The sequence below is a fragment of the Canis lupus genome, chromosome 20, assembly GCF_003254725.2.
Source record: "Canis lupus dingo isolate Sandy chromosome 20, ASM325472v2, whole genome shotgun sequence".
Taxonomy (NCBI): Eukaryota; Metazoa; Chordata; class Mammalia; order Carnivora; family Canidae; genus Canis; species Canis lupus.
This window is the reverse complement of record NC_064262.1, coordinates 50,157,580-50,174,458: the sequence shown is the minus strand read 5'-3', so window position 1 is coordinate 50,174,458 and position 16,879 is coordinate 50,157,580. Positions and strand designations below refer to the sequence as shown.

Here is a 16,879-nt window from a genome sequence, read left to right as displayed (position 1 = left end):
GAGGTCTTCCTCGGGGGTCTACTGAACATCTCCCCAACTGGTCCCTGAGCTCTCTGAGGGTGGAGAATGTATGTTCCGTGAAGGACCTAGGAGTGGGCATCAGGATCCTGAGTCTTGGGAGATGTCCAGTGGCCTCCCGGGCTCCCAACCTCCTGCTCCTGGGCCTGTGACAGTGTTCAGAGCTACCAGGCCCGGATAGCTGAAGCATAGCAGAGGCTGTCAGGAAAGGGCATTGTTCACAGGTAGGGGCATCATCGCCTGTCTCGGCCTTCTCAGGAAGGGACCAGGATGGAGACAAAGAGGGGCCCGGCCCCCCAAATCATCCAGGCCTAGGGGAAGGGCGTCTCCTTTCTCGCTCTTTAATCTCACTCTGCTCTCTTGACACAGTTCTAGCAGCCCCAGGCGCCACCTCCAGAAATAGGGCGGGGTTGGGGGGGACCAGCCCCGGGGGCCCAGCCCTGGGGCTGGGCAGGGGCGCCTCCTTCCGGCCCGCGGTCCGGGAGGCCCCCGCGGCTGTCCGGGCCCCGGCCAGCCCGGGCGTGGTGTCCGAGCGGACGAATAAATAGGGGTGGTCAGTGGTTGGATGGGTCAGGCTGGCTTGTGGTCCGGGTGGCTTTTGAGCGTGTGGAACTTGACGCTGTCCAGCTTCTCGAAGCGCTTCCCGCAGCGCTCGCACGTGAAGTTGTACTGCACCTCGGCCGTGTGCTTCTTCATGTGCCAGTTGAGCGACGCGCGCTGTCGGCACTGGTAGCCACAGATCTCGCACCTGCCGGGAGCCGGCGGGCGACACCGGGGGCGGGGTCAGCCTGGGGTGGGGCCGCATTGGGGGCGGGGCCCAAGCTCCGAGGACCCGACGCACCCCAGAGCCCGAGGGGTGGACCGGCCCTCTGCCCGCCCAGGCCCAGACCCCCTCCCTGTCACCCCCCGTCACTCACTGCAGGGGCGTCTCGCCGGTGTGCGTGCGCCGGTGTACCTCCAGGTGGTTCTTCCTCTTGAAGGACTTGCCGCAGGTTTCGCAGGTGAATTCACGGACACCTGGGGGAGATGCGGGGCTGAGCACGCCGCCGTCGGGGGCGGAGGCTGCGGGACGTCGCCGCGGCGCGGCCGAACCCGGGTGTCCCCGGCGGTCTCCCGAACCTCTGGACGCAGGCAGCCCCGGGAGCCCTGGAAGCCTCGACTCTGATAACGAGGGCGGTTAATACCGACGGCCCCATGTGGGGCTCAGAGGCTGTCCAGGAGGGCGTCGGGGCGGAGCTGGAATGGGAGCTCGGCTCCATGGGAGGCACGCAGAGCAAGCCGTCAAGCCAAAGTGGGTCTGAATATGACCCCAATGTATGAACCTCGGGGCGATTTCATGTAAAAATTCAAAGTTCCCGCCTCTTGAAAAATCTGAAGCCGTCCCCTCCCGCTGGACGCAGGCAGCACAGCTACCCACTGAGTCAGCCGCCCATGCCCTGGGTGGCACTCCCAAGCGGGCGGGGGTCAGTCCTAAGCCTGGGGACCCAGTGCTCGCTGGGGTTTCAGCCAGCCTGCTCCGGCCCTAGATCCGACGCCCATGGCCCTACGCCCTGTGCTGCCAGCCCCGTCCTGGGCCTGACCTGAATGGATGATCATGTGCCGCCGCAGGTGGTTGGATAAATAGAACTTCTTGCCGCAGCCAGGGTGTGGACACACTTTGGTCTTCCCCTTCCGATGCACAAGATTGACGTGGTTCTGTAGGCAAGAGGGGCAGGAGTGGGGCTGTGGGTGCTTGGGCCCACCTCCAGGACTCTCCAGTGTGGGGACAGAGAAGGGTAGCTGGGAAGCAGGCTGGGGGCAGCCTCTCTGGAGGAGGGAAGAGGGGCCCTTGCCCTTGGGAGGGACTCCCAGTTCTGAGCAAGGGCCCAGGGGCACTGCAGTTTTGGTGTGCACCTACTATAGCCAGGGCCTGGGCCTTGTCATAACCATGTGGTGGGGCCCTGCTATTTGCCCAGCTTATGGATGGGGGAGGAGGCTCTAGAGGGTTAGGTTGTGGCCCATGTCCTACAGGTGGGCAGGGGCAGGCCCTGGATTCCAGGGCCGGGAGTCCCACAGCAGGCTTTGCCACAGAGCTACACTGTTCCCAATGTCTGGAACAGGCACCCCCTGTCAGTCATTCCTTTGCTCTTTTATTCTTTAACTCACCAGCAAACCCATAGCTTCAGCGCCCAGCACTAGGCCTGGTACCCTGTAGGTGCTCAACACGTGCTTAATGAAAATGAAACTCAGCATATTCAAAGGCCTACTGGTGCCGTCTCCCACCACAAGTGGGAATGTGACGGGAGCCTGTCTGCCCTTGGGGCATCCGTCCAGGCTCCAGAGGACAAACTATAGGTATGTCCTGGTGGTGCAGTGACCTGGGGCTCGCCAGCCCCACCAGCTCTGGGGGACTAGGGTGGGCTTCCTGGTGGAGGGGGCCTCCTGAGCTGAGCCTGGAGACGAGGCATCCGGAGCCAAGAAGGTGGCCTCGGCCAAAGCAGGATGAGTTCAGGCCAGTTGAGAAGGCAAGTGTACCGGAGAGCCGGAAGGGGAAGTGGTGAGGTGATGCCTGGTGCCCTGTGGCCGAGGCAGGGTCAGTGAGAAGCTATTGAGAAGTGGGCATGTGGGAGGCAAGCCAGTGGCACCTGGGAGGACCAAGTGGGGTGCTCCGTGAGCCACACTGCCCAGATGCCAGCACACAGGCAGCGGAAAACAGAAGCAGGCCCTGCTCAGCCTGCTTGGGTGGTGGCCTCACCTGGAAACTGCTGAGGGCCACGTACACCTGGCTGCAGCCCTCGTAGGGGCAGTGGAACATCTCTAGCAGGCCATCGGCGTCCATCACCCGAGTCCGCTTGCTCCGCCGCCTCCTGGAGGGGAAGGGGCCCATGGCATCAGGGCTCTCCCACCAGGCAGGTTATGTGCCCATGTGGCGCTCCTCGTCCCAGCCCCCAGCTGCCCAGGCACCCACTTCTCCGGCTCCTTAGGGATCTCGTAGATGATGGCTGACATGTCACTGCCGTCCAGCTCCTCCCCATCCACCTCTGCTTCAGGCTCTGCGCTCTCAGGCACTGTCGCTGCCAGCTCTGCAAGCTCTGGGGCCACGGGCTCCTCCTTCTCTTCCTTCTTAAGCATGTACAGGTCCTCCTTCTCTACGGGGGTGGACACAGGGCGGGTGTCCGTGGGGGGACTTGTGGGGTCGAGGAACTGGGTCCAGGGCCATCCCTCCGCTCTCCCTCCTCCTCCCAGGCCCCAACCCTTCCCCTGCCAGAAATTACGGCAGCCCCCCTGGACCAGCGTGGCCCCCAGACCTTTCTTGGTCTCGATGCCTGCCATGGCGGCAGGGTCCATGGTGCTGGGCTGGCTGCCCTCGGGCTCCGTCTGGGTGTAGGCTGCTACACCCTCCATCATGGCACAGGGCACCTCATCACCCAGGCCCCCGGCAGGGGCACTGCTGCCAGCTGCCACGTTGAGGTGGATGCCCTCAGCTGTGAGGGCATCGTAGCCAGGGCCTGCGATGATGATCACCTGCGAGCCAGGGACCATGCCTGGCATGGGACAGCTGGCTACCACCTCGCCCAGAGCCTCCTGGGGCATGTTCTCAAAGAGGGTGCCGGGGCCCGGGCCCACTTGCACAGGCACTGGCACGCACACCACTGTCTCCAGGGCTTCAGGCCCGCTGCCTGCAGGGTTGGGGCACAGCGGGGTGCCCTGCTCAGCCAGGCTCTCCACATGGTGGACATCGAAGGGGATGTGCATGCCCTCCTGAGTGATGAGCCCGCTGCTGCCTGCCGGGCTGGTGGGGGTAACTGCCGCCGCTGCTGCTGCCGCTGCCACCTTGGCCGGCTGGCCCTCGGGGGGCTCCTCGGAGTCAGAGCCGGAGCCAGAGCTGGAAGAGTCAGAGCTGCCGGCCGCCAGGCCATTGCCCACTGTGATGACAAAGAGAAGGGGACAGTCACAAGAGCAACAGTGGTGGCAACAGTATCACTAAGGGCTGGGCATGGTAACCCCCTCAGTACCACAAACACTGGTCATTTCTCAGCCTTCCTTGTCCCCTGACCACCCTGCTCCTCAGAGATACTCTCTTCTCTCAGCCTCCAGACCTGAATTCTGGTTTTCTGGCCCCTCCCTGGTGGCTCTTTCTTAGCCTCGCTGGTTCTTACAGGTCTGGAAGGTTCTAGTCAGGGCTCTTCACAGTGCTCCACCCACCCCAGGGTCTCAGCCAGCATGATGGTGTTAAATGCTGCCCTCATTCTTGACACCAGCTAGGTGTCCGACAATTTAATTCGGATCTGATACTCTCTATCTGGAGGGAGTGTCAGATGCCACGGATTAGGGGCTCAGGTCCCACAAGACTGCCTGCCCCTGCTTCAGACACCCAGTCATACAACCCAGGCCACTGGGACACACTGGCTGAGTGATAGACTTTGGCTCAGGTTGTGATTCCGGGGTCCTGGGATCGAGTCCCACATCAGGCTCCTCACAGGGAGCCTGCTTCTCCCCCTGCCTATGTCTCTGCCTCTCTCTGTGTGTCTCTCATAAATAAATAAAATCTTAAAAAAAAAAAAAAGACCCAGGCCATTGTAATTCTGGCTATAAATTGTGGGTTTCTACAACACCCTCTTCAGGTTGGCTAATTTACTAGGATGGACTCACAGAACTCGGGAAAGTGCTTTACTTATGGCTAGTTTTATCACAAAAGATGCCACTCAGCAATAGTCAGATGGAAGAGAGGCACAGGGCAAGGTGTGGGGGCTGGGGCAGGAGTTGTCATGCCCTCTCCAGACGCGCCACCCTCCTAGCACCCCGAGGTGTTCACCAACCCACAAGCTCCCTGGACCTTGTTGTTCAAGAGTTTTTATAACCCAGTCTCCAGCCCATCTGCTCCCCGGGGGTCAGGGGTGGGGCTGAGATTCCCCAGTTCCAGTCATGTGTCTGGTCTTTCTGGTGACCAGCCCCCCTCCTAAAGCTATCTCGGGGACCCTGCCTGAGTCACCACATTAGCATCGCCTCAGGTGTGTTCCTTATGAGAGGGGTTCATTATGGACAATGAAAAACATTTCCATCACGTGGGAGACTCCAAGGGTTTTAGGAGCTCTAAGCCAGGAACCTTGGACAAAGATGGAATACTGATCTTTATCATACTGCCACCACCCATCATCTGATGCCTCCCTGTGGACAGTCCCTGCCTGGATGCCATGTGGGGCTGGGGACTCTAACATCCCACTGCCTCCTCTGCTGCCCTCAGGGAGGGGGTCTCATAGGCACCTCAGAGTCTGCTTAGCAATTCTGGGTTCTGAATCTTCTCTTAGAAAAAGCCCACACCCTTCCCAGACATCCCCATCTCAGGGGATGATGGCGGCTCTGTCCTTGCAGTTGCTCAGGCTTTCAAAGCCTAGGGCTGCCCCTAACTTCTCTTTCTCTCACATCCCCTTCAGTCTGTCAGCAAACCCGTTGGCAGTACGCCCATGTATTTAGGTTCCTGCCTCAGGGTCTTTGCATTTGCTGTTTGCTCTGCCTGAACACTCTTCTCTCAGACACCTGCAGGGGCTCCCTCCCTCACCTCCATCGGACCCTTTCCTAAAATGGTATTTATTCAGGCAGGACCACCTTGTCTCAAATAGAAATCTTTTCTCTCCTTTATTTCCCCCCCAAATACCATCTTCCACTGTACTCTAGATTTTAATTTTTCATCTTGTTTGCTCTCTGCTTTCCCTCTGGATCATAAGCTCTGCAAGGATGGGGGGCCCTGCGTACAGGCACAGGCACACAGTTGTAAAAATGAATGTATCTCAGACCCGACGTTGTGATGCAGGTCAAGACCGCCAACATTTCACCCAGATGTTTTGTGCTAAAGCCTGCACATGGGGAGAAAACAGGGTGACAGGAAAATCAAGAAATGACCCTCCAGTGACACACTTGTGACAGAATCGGGGCACATTGTCTGGGGATCATGTGTCCTACACTCCCAGAAGGCCACATGATGCACACAGCCTCCAGAGCCAGGATCTTGGTGTCCATCCCTTCAGCTGTGTGCATGTGGGGGCCTGATGTGACCTCTCTGGGCCTGGGGATAACTTGGCACCTCCTCCCAGGGGTGTTTCGGGTAATGAGTAAATATAAGGGCCTAGGACAGTACCAGGCTCCGAGGAAGCACCCTGTCAGTGTTTCTATTATTATTCTCATCACAATGCCCCAACCCTGACTCAGCCCTGGGATGGCAGCAGGGGTGGGGTAGGGGGATCGGCCTTTCCTTGTAACATCCTGTAATCTGCAGGGTGGGTTGAGCCCCCTGGCTCCACCTTGAAGCAGCCGGCAGTCACCTAGTGAGTTTGGGGCATGGCCAGGGTGTGCGCCTGCATCCCCAACTGTAGTGTCTAGATGTGAAGGCCAGACAGCACTTCCTGCTTGTTGATCATAACATTAACCACAGAAATGGCTGCACAACCCCTGGCCTCTCACAGGCTCCGCCAGAGTGAGAAGCAGCAAGGCCACCCCAGGCAGAGAGCTAAGGGTGCTGCTGAGGGCACAGGGCTGGGACAGGGACACAGTCCCTCCCCCCTACCCCCCACCCCTGCTCCGCCCAGCATTCACTCCCGAGAGCCACATGGGGCAGCCAGTGGTGTCAACTTTGGGTGGCGGCGCAATGCAAGGGGGCTCCTCCACGTGCCTTCCCCGTTCCAGCAGACCCATCACCAGAGGGGTCAGCCACCTTAGTCCCAGGCCTTGGTTTCCTCGACTGCCAAGTGGGGCTAACGAAGAGTTGTAGGGAGCACTCAGGGTAGTTTGGGGTGGGACCAGAGTGAGGAGAGAACGGCCAGCTGAGGGGTTGGCCAGCCGCAGGTTGGGGTCTGGCTGACTCACACGGGGCAGCCGTTGGCCAGGGGGCCCACCTGGAACACCTCTCGCCCACGGTTTCCCCTCAGCCAGCTGGGACGCCACCTGCTCTGAGATTCCTGCCAGCACGGGCTCAGCCCTGGCGACTGACCTCACCCTCAGCCCTGGCAGGGCACCTGGCAGTAGGCCCCATGCTCCTTCTCACAGCTGAGGTTGTGAGGCCGGCCGGCAGGCAGGCAGGCAGGCAGCCCCTTGCCACCCACAGCGTCCCCTCTGCTCCCCCACCGGGGCCACCTGGGCCGATAGAAGAGGGGCAGGGACAGTGTGGGGAGAGACAGATGGGGGGAGACAGGGAGAGGCTGGCAGCAGGGGGAAGGCAGGATACAGAAGGGAGAGGATCAAACAGAAGAGATGAGGGAGAGAGGGAGGGGGGATGAGAGAGAGCTCAAGAGCGGGAGAGTGGGGAGGAAGGAGGAGACCAGGGCAGAGAGGGGAAAAGGATGAAGCTGGGAGAAAGCCCAGCACTGAAAGAGAAAGGGCCAGAGAAAACAGAGGAGGAGGAGGAAGTCAGGAGAGCACCCACCCCTGCCTCCAGCCCGAGCCAGGTTTCCCAAATCCCCCAACCCAGTCCTGCCTGTGCGCGGCCTGGGACATAAGTGGGCCAAGCTCTCCCAGCTTCTCCCAGCTGTCCCTCTGGGAAATGCCACCCCCGCCCCCCCAGCTCCATAAGGACTTGGAAGATTGCAGCCCAGCCTGCTGGGTCTGGACACCGCCTCTGAGGCCAGCGCCCGTGCCAGTCTCCTTGCTGTGACAAGCCCCACCACCCCTGAGGACAGGGAGTCCAGGGCGACCCACCCCAGGAGGAGCCCTCACCCCTCAGGCCCACCTTTGTCACTGTCGGGGTCTGAATCACTGAGTGGCTTCAGGGGTGAGTGCAGGTCCTGGAAGTAGCGGTGGCCAGCTTCGCACTGCCACACAGCTGTGGTGTACAGGCCAAAGGTGGGGTCCAGCTCGGCCAGGTGTGGCTCGTATGGGCAGCGGTGCTTGTGGTCCTCGTACCAGATCACCACGTTCTTCAGGCAGTTCACGTTGCGTCGCCTCCCTACACACACGGGGCACAGCCCAGAGTCAGGGGTAGTGCTCGCCCTTGCCCCACCCAGGGCCCCAGAACACCCCTACCCCGGCCTTATGGCTCCTGGGTGGGGGGTGGGGGGTTGAGAACCCTCGTGCACCCTGTCCAGGCCCGGCCTCAGTTTACAAATCAAGAAACAGGCTCTGAGAGGTGAGATACACCCTGGTGATAACACAGACGGGCCTGACTGTCCTCGCTGAATAAGTGAAACCACATCAACTACGGAGCCTGGCACATGCTAGGGGCGCAGTGGTTATTAGGTTCCTGCTAATAAGATCATCTGCACAGCGTCCCTGGCCTGGACCAGATGAGTCCCTCTGCCCCGGTCTCTCTGCTTCCCTGTTTGTCCCACTAGTCTATTCTGCCTGCGGTAGATGGAGGGCACCGCTGCAAACACTTGAGCCAGGCCATGGCCCTCCTCTGCCCAGAATCCACCAGAGCTCCCACCTGGCTGGGGTAAAAGCCAAAAGTACCCTCCCAGATCCACCAGGCCCTTCATGTTCTGCTCCATCACCTCCTGCCCCTTTCCCTGATCACTTCATTCCAGCCTCATGGCCTCCTCCCTGTTCCTGGAATAAGCAGGGTATGATCCTGCCTCAGGGCCTTTACTCAGACTGTGACTTCTTCCAGATGACTGCCTTGCCCTGCCCCCTTCACTCACATCTTCCCCTCAGTCGGCCACCCCCTCCCCACTGTCCTTCTAGCCCACCTGACTTGCTGTCTTTTTTCTAAAGGTAGCACCGAGACACGATCTGTGGTTATCTGTGTCCGTGTTTCTGTCTTTCCTGCTAGAATGCCAGCCCTCCAAGGGCAGGGACACTCATCTCTTGCTCCTCTTGTAGCCCCAGTGCCGACACAGGGCCTGGCACATAGTGGGTGCTCAGTGAATGTTTGCTGGAAGAGTAAATGCTTTGAGGATGTGAGCCCAGTGGAGCCAGGCCGTGGGATCCAAATCCTGACTGCCGCTTTGTAGCTGGGTGGCTTCAGGCAAGTGACTTGACTTCTCTGAACCTCAGCTGCCTCTTCTGGGCCAGGGGAGAATAACAGTCCCTGCTCCTTGAGGGTTGCCAGAGAGGAGGGAGTGAAGACATGGACAGGGCATGGAACAAGGCTGGGCACACTCTGAGCGCCCAGGAAATGGAGCCTGTGATATGTCTAATGACGCTGGTCCTGTAGCCAAGGGGGAGGAAACTGTCCTCCTGATCTTCCAGGCTGGGAGATGAGGAGGGCGCCCAGAAGGGTCCTTGGGCCTGAGGATGTTGTCTGGGGCCTCCAGCCCAGTAACAAACATGGGGACAATAGGGACAACCATGGGCGCCATCCCTAGCCGCCCCTCCAGTCATGGCACTCGCCTCCTTATCTCCCTTCTCACCCCTCTGGGACTCGGAGGTCACATTTAGCTTGGCCCTTGCCTCTGACAACTGTGAGCAGGGGTGGGACTCACTGCCACCAGATGGCTGTTCCCGGATCGCTGGCCCTCACCTTGCTGGACAAGGGCCGAGATCCAGGGCGCCAGGGGTCAGAGGTCATGGCCGAGGGGGTGGGAGGGACATGCTCCAGGTCTCCACTTCGACTGCTCACGCCCAGCTCCCCTCAGCCTGGCACATGACATGCTCTTTAGACCCTGACAGAAATTGTTCCCTCTGCCCTGTCCAGTTCTTCCCTGGGTGAGTCCCATGCACCAGGTGAGACCGTGGAGGGATAAGGGGACTGCTCAGGTGACACTGGGTTTGGGGCCTGGCCTTGCCACTCTCCAGCTGTGCAGCGTGGGGTGGTGACTTGGCCTTTTAGGTGTGAGACAGGGGTGGTAGGGGCAGCCACACTGGGCACAGCACAGGTTCTGGACCCCTTCCTGCCCCGCACAGCTGGGTCAGTCCCCTGCCCTGGGCCCCCAGTGCCCCTACTTCCCCGGCACGGCCCTGCTGGGCCTGACCCGTCTTCCGCAGAGGCCATGGGCTCTGTGAGGGCAGGCCTGGGTCTGTCCTGGTCTGCACAGCACTGGCCTCGCAGGCCCTCCACAAATGGTGCCTGAGAATGAGTGAGCCACGTACTCCCAATGCCCCTCCCGTCCCTGCTGGCTGTGGCCCCACTTACTTTTCTTCCGCTTTGGTTTTTTTGGGACCTGCTCCCAAGGCTTCCTGTAAGAGAGAGAGGCAGGGGGAGTGAACACAGGACCTGGCTGATGCTGAGCTAATGACAGCACCCTGCTCCCAGGCCAAACTGGAGCTGCTTTTCTGTTCCCCCGGGGGTCTTTGCTTGACTCTCACCTCCCCTGACACAAGCCCTCGGACCGCAGTTGGTCATCACCACCCTTTTCACCAAGTAGGAAAGTGAGGCTGAGGAGAGAGCCTACCTGCCCAGGGGCCCGTAGCCAGGGAGTGGAGAACTCAGAAAAGTACAGAATGATTCCTAGCCCCAGGGCCCCCCGCCCTCTATAACCCTCTCTCCATGAGTGGGGCAGCCTGAGAATATGGTGGGATACCGGTCCCGTGGCTAGGTGACTTGGAATGAAATGAATCAGGGGGGGAGCTTTTTCAAGGTGGGCCTGACCTAATCAGGGGAGCTCTTAAAGGGGCCCTAATGCAGTTGGCCTGGAGGCTGAGGATATGAGAGGCCTGAGGGGCGGGGCCCTGAGAACGGTCTCTGGGAGCTGACAGCAATCCCGGTGGACAGCCTCAAGGCTGCGGGGACCTCAGCTGTCCAGCCCAGGTGGGACCAAATTCTACCAACACCTTTAGGGGGTCTGGAAGCAGCTCTTTCCCTAGGCGAGCCTCAGGATGAAGATGCGGCCAGCTGAAACCCTGATTTCAGCCCTGGGAATCCTGAGCAGAGGATCCAGCTAAAACATGCTAGACTCCTGATCCAGAGAAATGTGAGATAATTTGTGTGGTTTTAAGCCACTAAGTCTGTGGTCATTTGTTACATGGCAATAGGATATTTGTGGAGTCAGCCTCAAAACCTGCGCTGCCCCACCCCAGGCTGGCTGAGAGCCCTGAGGGGATGGCCCTGCTAGGGACCCTGCCCCAGCCCCTAGCTGCCTGTTCTTTTTTTTTTTTTTTTTTAATTTTATTTACTTATGATAGTCATACAGAGAGAGAGAGAGGCAGAGACATAGGCAGAGGGAGAAGCAGGCTCCATGCACCAGGAGCCCGATGTGGGATTCGATCCGGGGTCTCGAGGATCGCGCCCTGGGCCAAGGGCAGGTGCTAAACCACTGCGCCACCCAGGGATCCCCTAACTGCCTGTTCTATGTGGGCCCCAGCCCATAGCTACCCCTGCAGCCAGCTCAGGCCCCCGTGCCCAGGGCCATCATGCCCACCTGCCTCTGGGCCCTTCCCTGCTTTGGCTGGAGCCCAACACCCGGACTGTGTGCCCCAGTGACCAAGGCCTCAGGGAGCCCAGGGCGAAGCCTGACCCAAACACTGGGGGCTGCCCAAGGCCTCCCACACCTGGATGGCCACTGGAACTGCCAAATGGGATCCTGACCCCTATAAGCCACTTGGCTGTGGCCCAGCACCGGCTCTACACGTGCTGAGGGCAACCTCTCCTGGACTCGCTAGGGGCCTCCCTCTGCCTTCCTGACACCATGCTTCTGGGTCTGCCCACCAGTTCTGGAGGCTTCTTCATTCTTTCTTTTATTTATTTATTTTTAATTAATTTATTTAAATACTCTCTATACCCAGAGTACTGGGTGGCTCAGTTGGGTAGGCATCAGACTCTTGATTTTGGCTCTGGTCTCAGTCATGAGATCAAGCCTTGAGTTGGCAGAGGCACATGAGGGGGAAGAGACTGTGCTCAGTGGGGAGTCTGCTTGAAGTTCTCTCTCCTCTCCCTCTGCCTTTCCCCCTGCTTCCACAAGCGTTTGTTTCTGTAAAATATATAAATAAATCTTACGAAAAAAAGAAGTAATCTCCGCACCCAACGTAGGGCTCATTCATGACCCCAAGATGAAGTCGCATGCTCTTCTGACTGAGCCAGCCAGGCACCCCCATCCTTCCTTTCCTATGCTGCAGCAGGAGGCCCTGAGACCCTGGGTGACCATGCCTCAGTTTCCCTATCAGTAGCATGGGATCATAACCATACCTTCCTTGTGGGACTGGCATGAGGTTATGGGCATTGAAAGAAGCTTGATGCAGCCCCTTGGCACTTAGTAGCCACTTAGCAAGTGGTAGAGATGATCATTCTAATTATCAATGTTATCACAGAGCCTGGCCCTGGAACGCTAGCCTCCCTGCTATGGCCCAGACCATGCTCTCACCACAAGTCATCCTGACAGGCAGTCCAAGGTCTCCTGTTAGCTTCACCATCTACCCCACCTGAGCTCTGTCCAGCCTGATAATAATTCTCAGCCCCCAAACCCCACATCTGGTCCCAGGACAGCTCCTCTGGGTTCCTCTGCCCCTCTGCCCTTGTCCAGGTCCCTACCCGCCCTCACTCATCCAGATGCCTCCATCCCCTCCCATGGCTCTCCCCTCCCCTCCAAGGGGGCAGGCTGGCTGCCCAGATCCTCACCCAAACCCAAGTCCATATGCCCATGGCCACCTCCATGCACTCACAGCCTGGCCAGGACTGGGATGCTGGGAACACCGCTTAGCAGTGGGGACAGGCCTGGGTGCCAGTCAGATCTGAGTTCAAGTCTCCTCTCTGCTATTGACCAGCTGTGTGACCTTAAGCAGGTCTTGTCGCCTTTGAGCCTCAGTGTCTTCATCTGGGAAGTGGAGTTGCTGTGTGTTCTAGCCTGGATTTAAATGCTCTTGAGCCAGGGCTTCCCTACCAACTTCCACCCATTCCTCTGCCTGCCTCTGAGTTGTCTATATGCCTGCTCAGTCTTCCTGTCTCCTCTACCTCCCTTGAGCCCCTGGAGTCAAGCGCTCGGCTCAGCAGTGTTCGGCTCAGCAGTATTTGATGGCAGATCCTTTCCTTGGCCTCCAGGACACTGCCCTGGCGGGTTCTCCACCAGCCTCATGACTGCTGCATCTCCCTCCCCCTGGCTTCTCTAAGCACAGAGCATGAGCCCTGGGCTCAGACCTGTGTGTCTACCTGTGCCCCCTTGGCAACCTCCATCACCATACCATCACTGGCCTGGTGGCCCCCAAATCCAGAACTCCTGCCTGGCCCTCTCCTGACCACATAGCACCACCACCACCACCACTACCCCTGCCCAACATTAGGGGTGTTGAAGACGTCTCAAACGTGAGCTGTCATATTGCTCCCTGACCTGTCTCTTCTCAGTTTTAACAGCACCTGCAACTTTCCGGGTGCTCAGGTCCATACCTGGGGGTGTCTCTCCCATCAGCAAACCCTGTTGGCCCTAATTTCAACCACTCTGTCCACTTCTGCATGGCTGCACCTGGGCCCAGGTCGGCCCTGTCATGTCAGCACTCACCCAGACCAGGGCAGTCACCTCCTTCCTGGTCTGGAGCTCCGGCCCTCCCCTCCCATAGCTTCAGCACAGGCATCTGTGTGATACTTTTGATTTTCTTGTTAACATTTTAAGATATAAAAAGAAAATTCAAACACATACAAAGTTAGAAGAAGAGTGGACCTCTTTGAGCCCATCACCAGCCTTAAAGACTGCCAACTCTTAGCCAACCTTGTTTCGGGTTTCATCCAATCCTCCGGCCACACACACCCTGGAGGATGCTTCTGTTAAAATATAAGCCAGGTATGGGACCTCTCTGTCAAAAATTCTGTGCTTAAAGAACCCCCCTGCCAAAAAAGAAATCCTATCAGGCCTTACCACTTCACTGGGAGGAAAAACCAGAGTCCTCCATGCAGTCCACAAGGCCGTGTCACCTTCCTGTCCTCACCTTTTCCCACTCTTCATCCTCTCATTGTGCTCCAGCCACACGGGTCTCCTTGCTGCCCCATGTATGCAACCAGGCTGGGTCCTGCCTCAGGGCCTTTGTGCTTGCCTTTCCTTCTTCCTCAAACACTCTTCCCCCAGATATCTGCATGGCTTTCCCCGGCCTCCTTCAGGTCTTTACCCCAAATGCTATCCTCTCACTGTGGCCCACTCAACACCCTACTTAAACCTCTAGCACATCCTTATGACTCCTTTTTCCCTATTTCACTTTTTTCTTTATGTAGCTCCTATCGATCTCTCACATACTACATAATTTATTATAGGAAATAGTAGTAAATATATGATAATACAGTATACAAGCCTTTGCACAGTGGACAAGTCTCTGTCTTCTGCCCTTTAAAATGGCAGCTCCATAGGGCAGTGATTTTTTTGTTGTTCATTGCTGCATTTTCAGCATAAATACCAGGGCCTGGCACAGAGGAGGTGCTGCAAAGCGTTCCTTAAACAAGTGGACACTGAAGACTCCACTATTGACCGGTTTCCCTTTTTCCACCAGCTGCTAGGATGGCTCTGAGGCAGATTCATGGCCCATCTCCATTCCCATGTCCTCATGTCTTTTGAACTCCTCTGGTCAGGTTTTTAACTCACCATGCAACAAGAGTGCCCTTGTCATGTCCCCTATAAGCCTGTTATGTCCCCTGTGATTTATGCCTCAATCCAGTAGCATCAATCCTGGCCCACTGCATCCCTTTTTTCCCCTTCTCTTTTTTTTTCCTTTTAAGATTTTATTTATTTATTGGAGAGAGAGAGCATGAGCAGTGGGGAGAGGCAGAAGGAGAGGGAGAAGCAGACTCCCCGCTGAGCAGGGAGCCCAATGCGATGCAACGTGGGGCTCAATCCCAGGACCTGAGCCAAAGGCAGAAACTTAACCTACTGAGCCACCCAGGTGCCCCTCCTCCCTCTTTCCATTTCTGTCTTCTGTTGACCTGAAATCCTTCTGCATACAAGACAGTTACAAATAAATGAAGAGTTGAAATAAGAGACCCCCCCCCCCATCTCTGGTCATATCCATTTCCCACAGGAGACCCCTCACTCAGGTTAGTTATTTTCTCCACCACCCATATGTCTGGGGCCCTGTTTTTGCCATGCACTGCCTGGGTTGTCTCAGTGTCCTGGCCCCAGTCCTGCAAGACTACACAAACCAAGCTTCTGCAAATACCACTTTCAGCTTAGGGACCTCCAGGGGCTCCCTCTGGCCAGTGGGTCTCAACTCCAGCTGCACATAATGTCTCCTCGGAAGTTTTGCAGAAAAAAAAAACACAAGGTCTGCAATTCTACCCAGATTAACTGGATCAGAAACTCCAATAATGGTGGGTGCCAGGGGGGCTCAGCTGGTCAAGTGTGGGACTCTTCATTTCAGCTCAGCTCATGAGCTCAGGGTTGTGAGATTGAGCTCCATGCTGAGCCAGGTGTGGAGCTTGCTTGAGATTTCTCTCTCCTTCTCACTCTGCTCCTTTCCTCTCTCCCTCCCCATGCTTGTGTGCTCTCTCTTTCTAAGAAAAAGAAAGAAAGAAACTCTAATAATGGAGCACTAGCTTGAGTTTTTTTTTTTTTTTTAAATGCTCAGCATTTCCTGCTACATTCTCAGGCATATAAGCCAGCCTGACACCCCAGGGAGGCAGTGGGTGCAATTCAGACAGATCTGGTTGATTCTTGACCCTCAGAATCTCCTCACAGAGAAACATTCCAATGTGTGCAAATAAAAACCAGGGCACAGCAAGGATTCTGTCGCAGCAGAGCTTGTGACAGGGAACAAATATCATCATATCAACGAATACCTGGTGTGCTCACTATGTGCCAACCATGTTCTAAGCCTTTTTGCTGTATTTTAACTCATTTAATCATCACACCAACCTGTTAGGCACGGAGGGAAAAATTCCATCCACACTCCTCACTCTCAAGACTGAGACTCTTGCAAAGGCCTCTGTCCTCTACCTGAGCAGGTAACTTGGGGCTTCCTGGGTCTCCATGGGCTAAGGTGCTCCCCAGGAGCCAAGAGGTTTAAGGGAATGAGATCTGGATTGCGAGGAATCTTCCTATGTCTGGGATGGACGGCTGTGGGAATGGGGCCACACACAGCCCCAGGAGTGCCAGGACCTCATAGGACAGGGCTGGGTGGCCCAGTGTGTCCAGTCACAGCCCCAGGCTACATTCTTGGGTTTTAGAGGATGAGGCATTTGAGATCCCAAGGACCAGCAATTTATAAGGGGCATCAAGGTCTCAGGAGGCGGGGACGCCCCTCCAGGGACTGGGCAGTTAGAATGCTTGGAGGTGGGGCCCGTACTAGGATTGGGCAGCCAGGACTCTAGCGGGCGGGGCCAAGCGCCAGGAGGCGGGTCGAGAGGCTGGGCGCATCCCAGGATTGGGCAGCCGGAAAGACGGGAGGCGGGGCCGCGAGCCAGGCGCGTCCCAGGACCCGCGGTAGGAGACCCAGGCCAGCAGCCCGGCCACTGGGCGGGGCTCACAGGTGCCGGGGGCGGGGCCGGGGGCCGAGGGGGCGGGGCCAGGCTCGGCGGGGAATGGGGGCGTCTCCTCCCTCTCTCGCTCCCTCCCTCCCTCGGGCCGGGCCCCCTCACCCGTGGCGGCCGCTACGCTGGCCGCGCTCCAGCGAGATGAGATAGGCTGCGAGCTTGGCGTCGCTCCAGCCGCTGCGGCGCCGCAGGTCCACCCAGGGCCCGTGCGCCTCGCCCAGGTACACACGCCGCACGTCGTACTTCTTCCGGGACTCGAGCCGCCGCCGGGCTCGGTCGGACTCCGTGAGCCGCGGCCGACCCCGCGCCTTGCGGCCCGCCGCGCCCTCCTCGGCCGCCGCCTCCCCGCCTGCGCCCGCCTCAGCCTCCGCCTCCGCCTCGGGCTCCGGCACCCGCTCCGCCATCCCCCCCTCCCTGGTTACCAACCTCCCCCGTTGTTAGGAGCCCGGCCGGAAGTGGCGCGCATCTTCCGCGCCGACGGGAAATTTCTCACGGACTTTCACTGCCCCACGGCGCCAAGAGGAGACCGAGAGCAGAAACTGCGCATGCGCGCAAGCGCTCGCACCAACCCATTCTTCT

The 16,879-nt window shown here is 58.2% G+C and overlaps 1 protein-coding gene across 1 annotated transcript; it reads right to left on the bottom strand.

Annotated features, from left to right (window-relative positions):
- Nucleotides 1-345: 345 nt before the first annotated feature.
- On the bottom strand, nt 346-16,720 carry ZNF653 (zinc finger protein 653). Its single transcript, XM_025457628.3, has 9 exons — nt 16,406-16,720; nt 10,058-10,101; nt 7,718-7,933; nt 3,306-3,923; nt 2,966-3,146; nt 2,753-2,864; nt 1,599-1,713; nt 936-1,035; nt 346-766 (listed from the first exon to the last, which is right to left on the bottom strand). Exons 1-9 carry the CDS (start codon nt 16,702-16,704, stop codon nt 589-591), a joined length of 1,863 nt encoding a protein of 620 aa, XP_025313413.1. The 5' UTR covers nt 16,705-16,720; the 3' UTR covers nt 346-588.
- Between the last annotated feature and the right edge of the window lie 159 nt (nt 16,721-16,879).

What these genes read in the sequence shown, in the direction of transcription:
- ZNF653 (XM_025457628.3), bottom strand. Translation starts at nt 16,704, where the DNA reads ATGGCGGAGCGGGTGCCGGAGCCCGAGGCGGAGGCGGAGGCTGAGGCG. An exon ending in AGACCCCGACAGTGACAAAG is followed by an intron (nt 3,924 to 7,717) that starts GTGGGCCTGAGG and finishes TTGTCATCACAG; the next exon opens with TGGGCAATGGCCTGGCGGCC. An exon ending in TGGCCCTCAGCAGTTTCCAG is followed by an intron (nt 1,714 to 2,752) that starts GTGAGGCCACCA and finishes TCTTGCCTACAG; the next exon opens with AACCACGTCAATCTTGTGCA.